The sequence below is a fragment of the Clupea harengus genome, chromosome 4 (genome assembly GCF_900700415.2).
Source record: "Clupea harengus chromosome 4, Ch_v2.0.2, whole genome shotgun sequence".
Taxonomy (NCBI): Eukaryota; Metazoa; Chordata; class Actinopteri; order Clupeiformes; family Clupeidae; genus Clupea; species Clupea harengus.
The window spans coordinates 23515958-23520957 of NC_045155.1; the positions used below are offsets into that span (position 1 = coordinate 23515958).

A 5000-nucleotide genomic window follows, 5' to 3' on the forward strand; every position below is an offset into this window, starting at 1 on the left:
TTAGATCATAACTCCTTCTGGGAACACTGGAATAACTTTGACAAAACAAGAAAAGAAAAAGTCATCCCATTAGTTGATGGAAGAAAATGGACAGAACATTTTGAAAAATTGTACAAAAAAGATAACCTAAATTCTAAACAAAAAACCTTAGAATCTCAGTTAAGAAAACTTGAAGAGACACAAAAGGACAGGCTAAATCAATTAGATTCCACTATAAAATTATCAGAATTGAACTCCAAATTAAAATCCCTCAAGAACAAAAAATCATGTGGCATAGATGGAGTGTACAACCAAATGCTAAAACACAGCACACCTAAATTAAGAGAGGCCACGTTAAAATTATTCAATTTAATCCTGTCTTCAGGCCATTTTCCAGAACAATGGAAGGTGAGCCACATCACTCCAATCCATAAAAAAGGTGACAAACTTAATCCTAATAATTATAGAGGCATCTCACAAGGCAGCAATTTAGGGAAAGTATTCTGTGGCATCCTGACCAATAGAATTCAAAAATGTATCCAGAACAACAATATAATAAATTCATCCCAGATTGGCTTTTCTCAAAACAACAGAACAACCGACCATGTATACACTTTGCACACACTCATAGAGGAACACGTACAAAATGTTAAAAAAGGTAAAATATTTGGCTGCTTTATTGACTTTAGCAAAGCTTTCGACTCAGTATGGCACGATGGACTTATGTTGAAATTAATTGATAGTGGAATTGGAGGCAAAACGTATGACATCATTAAAGATATGTATAAAAACAATAGATGCTGTGTAAAAATTCACAACAGACTAACAGATTATTTTGATCAGACAAAAGGAGTTCGACAAGGCTGTTGCTTAAGTCCAACCTTATTCAATATATATATTAATGATTTGGCCACAAAAATTGAAAGATCTTCGTCCCCAGGTCTTAAACTTCTAAATAAAGAAATTAAATGCCTGCTTTTTGCCGATGATCTCCTCCTACTCTCCCCGAGTCCAGAGGCGCTTCAGGAAAGTCTGAATATTATCAATGAATACAGTATAACATGGGCCCTTCCAATTAACCTGGATAAATCCAAAATCATTGTATTCCAAAAAAGACATTCCAAACACAATAATTATTACAGCTTCACAATTGGCGAAGAAAAACTGGAACAAGTAAAAAAATATTGTTATTTAGGACTAACGATTTCTTCAACTGGACTTTTTGATGGAGCAATAACAGATCTAACGGAAAAGGCAAGAAAAACCTATTACATGCTCAGGAAATCACTACTAAAATATAACCCCCCCATAAAACTCTGGCTAAAACTTTTTGATTCAATACTGAAACCAATATTACTGTATGGGAGTGAAGTTTGGGGAACTAAATTTAAAAATAAATTGGACACATGGGACAAAAGCCACCCCGAACTATTCCACTTGGAATTCTGCAAAAATATACTGGGTGTAAACAGGAGTTGCCCTAACATAGCGTGTAGAGCAGAGTTGGGAAGATACCCACTCCTTCTAGACATACAAAAGAGAGCAGCAAAATTCTGGAACCATCTGCAAATAAGCAAACCAGACAGGCACCACCACACTGCTGCCCAACTGAGGGATGGACACCCAGAGAGAGACCCCTTCAACTACCTTGTCCAAAAACATGGGCTCAGCAAGAAAGACTTAAGCATTGCCTCAAAACTAAAACAGTTAAAAGAAAGCTGTATAGAAAATTACACTAACTGCTGGAAGAATCAAATGAAAGAATCCAGCAAGCTAAATGTATACAGAACATTAAAAAAGGACTGCAAATTGGCACCATACTTAATCCAAATAAAAAATTATAAACAAAGAATTCTATTAACAAAGTACAGGCTCAGCGACCATAGTCTTGCAGTAGAAAAGGGGCGACACAGACAATGCTGGGTGGCTCCCGAAGGGAGACTATGCGTCCACTGCAATATTAACGCTGTCGAAAATGAGCCTCATTTTCTGACGGAATGTACAAAATACCACAATATAAGAAGTGCATATTACAAACAATTTGAATACATCCACCCAGGTTTCATAAACCTAACGAACCAACAAAAACTACCATTCCTCCTGGGGGTAATAGAGACCTGTAACATTTTAGCCTCCGAATATGTGCAGTCCTGCCACATCCTCCGAGAGCAGGCCATACCACCAATAAACATAGGCCTGAACGCATAGTGTTTTTTTAAAAAAAAAATTTTTTTATCTATTCTTATCTGTCTATGTTTTTTCTTTACGTAATTATTATAATTGTAATGTTTTTTTTATTTAAGCATCTTTATTTTATGTATTTTTATTTATTTTTTTATTATTTAATTAACTTATCTGTTCCTGTATTACCATTGTTGTTATTATTATTGTTCTTATTGTTTAAGTGCTTTGGCAACAGTGTACCATACATTCATGCCAATAAAGCCATTGAAAATTGAAAATTGAATTGAGAGAGAGAGAGAGAGTGAAAGTAAGAGAGAGACACAGAGAGAGAGCGAGAAAGAGAGAGAGAGAGAGACAAACGGGTAGGGAAAGAGTTTTGGTGAAGCACCCTAGTGAGTTAGGGCTGAGTGTGTGTGTACAGTATTTGAAGTGATGTGTGTGTGTGTGTTACCTCCAGTTGGTGATGGGTCTTGAGTTTGCTCGGTGTCGTCTGATTGGGCGAGAGGCTGCTGCTGCTGTGTGGGTGGAGGGCTGGCCAGAAACGCTGTGAACTTCACTGTCAAGACTGAGCCATTATGCAGCTGTGTTCAGACACACACACACACACACACACACACACACACACAGGCGCGCACACACACGCAAACGCATACACACGGCGCACACACACGTAATACACAGGCACACACACACACACGCACGGGAGCGCACACACACACACAAACGAATACACACGGGCGCACACACACATGCACACACACAGAAAACCAAATAAGTGTAATTAAAATAATTTACAAAATTAAATAGTCAGTTTTGATTAAATACAATATACTCTGTCCATATAGTGCAACAAATATCTAGGCTCATTACCAACACTAAGTTCATTATTTTGCTCATAATTAATTACATCTTTTAAACAACAAGGATGAGTGCACAGGCAAAACAGCTCTTTTGAAGTAGATATCTATGGACACGCTTTCACACATTGTCTATATGCATTACTGACATATTACAGTTCTTGTGTGTATGTGTGTGACTGAGTGTGTGTATGTGTGTGTGACTGAGTGTGTGTGTGTGACTGAGTGTGTATGTGTGAATGAGTGTGTGTGTATGTGTGTGACTGAGTGTGTGTATGTGTGTGAGAGTGTGTGTATGTGTGTGTGACTGAGTGTGTGTATGTGTGTGACTGAGTGTGTGTGTGTGTGACTGAGTGTGTGTGTGTGTATGTGTGTGACTGAGTGTGTGTGTGTGTGTGTGTGTGACTGAGTGTGTATGTGTGAATGAGTGTGTGTGTGTGAATGAGTGTGTGTGTGTGTGTGTGTGTGTTTGTGTGTGACTGAGTGTGTTTATGTGTGTGTGACTGTGTGTATGTGTGTGACTGAGTGTGTGTGTGTGTGTGTGTGTGACTGAGTGTGTATGTGTGAATGAGTGTGTGTGTGTGAATGAGTGTGTGTGTGTGTGTGTGTGTGTTTGTGTGTGACTGAGTGTGTTTATGTGTGTGTGACTGTGTGTGTGTGTGTGACTGAGTGTGTATGTGTGAATGAGTGACAAATGTGACAACTGTGGTATAAACAGGATAACACACTTCACGGTGTTCATGTAGCAGAAAATAACACACTTCACGGTGCATTACCGCCGCCAACGTGCTCAGATCCCCCGTTTCCACCAAGGCCGTGCCGGTGCCAGAGCCGGTGCATTTCCACAGGTTCCACTACCAAAACTGAACGTTATAGAATGTTGTGACATGTTACTATGGTTACAATATTGACTTATTCACGAGTGGTCTTCCAGCGAGAAGCCAAATACATTTCGATAAAACTTCAATTATGTTTCATTATGTAGTACCATACGACCTAAAGTTAAAGTTCTGTTTACTTGGCAACGGGTTTTCTATATTTCCCCACGTAGATCAAACGAGCGGCAATGCAGTTCATGACGGGAGTTGACTTGCTACTACACTGATATATACTTACCAGTTGCCATAACAACTGTAGCAGTACCTCACGACAGCTAGCAGCTAGTGCTAGTTAGCTAGCTGCTACACGAACTTGCTTAGTCAACAGCTAATTTTAAGTGTGATATCACACAACAGAAACAAGCCAGATTGAAAGAGTTACTGTATACTAGGCAGACCAACCAACACATTTTAATGGATGAAAGCTTTCTTTCTTTTTTTTTTTTTTGTTATTTGGTCGGTTGTCCTTTTGAACCCCGCCATCTCCAATTCTCCCCGTTTTTCCTCATATATTTTAGCTTTCCTTACCGCCTTTTCAAGTTTGTCTTGCATTTCTGTTGATGACCAAATCGCTATCAAGATATTTATTTCATCCGTGGTCCACTGCTGGATGGATTTTTCATTTATGTTTTCACCGTTTTCACTCATCATCTTGGTTGACGGCTGAAAATAAATGGCGGCGGAAATTTCTGTTGCTGGTGGGGTAGCTCCGCCCATAACCTCTGTGATGTTGGTGGTGCCCGATTTTGGACCCAGCAACTTCAGGGAGCCGTGCCGGTGCCGGATTCCAAGCACCAGGACCTGTAGAATTTGGGTCGAAACTCGCAGAACTGGTGCCGGATAAGGAGCACCGGCCCAGCACTGGCAACGGCACCGGCACCGGCACCATGTCGGTGGAAACGAGGTACAAGCGTGTGTTTCTGTCTAGTGTGTGAATCAGTGTGTGTGTACACGTGCATTATCCCTGAGTACACATGCATGTGTGTTTCTGTCTAGTGTGTACACGTGCATTATCCCTGACTCTGAGTACACATGCGTGTGTGTTTCTGTGTAGTGTGTGAATCTGAGAGTGTGTGCACGGGGGTGCGTGTGATACGGACCT

At 40.2% G+C, this 5000-nt stretch overlaps 1 protein-coding gene across 1 annotated transcript in view; it reads right to left on the reverse strand.

The window, feature by feature from the left end:
- Window positions 1-5000, reverse strand: part of cfap74 (cilia and flagella associated protein 74) — a 67068-nt gene that overhangs the window by 6800 nt on the left and 55268 nt on the right. The window contains exons 25-26 of the mRNA XM_031565575.2: window positions 4999-5000; window positions 2615-2744 (exon numbers count right to left, since the gene is read on the reverse strand). The exon at window positions 4999-5000 is cut by the window's right edge and continues 154 nt beyond it. Coding sequence (XP_031421435.2) covers window positions 2615-2744; window positions 4999-5000 — 132 coding nt within the window. The remainder of the gene's footprint in view (window positions 1-2614; window positions 2745-4998) is intronic.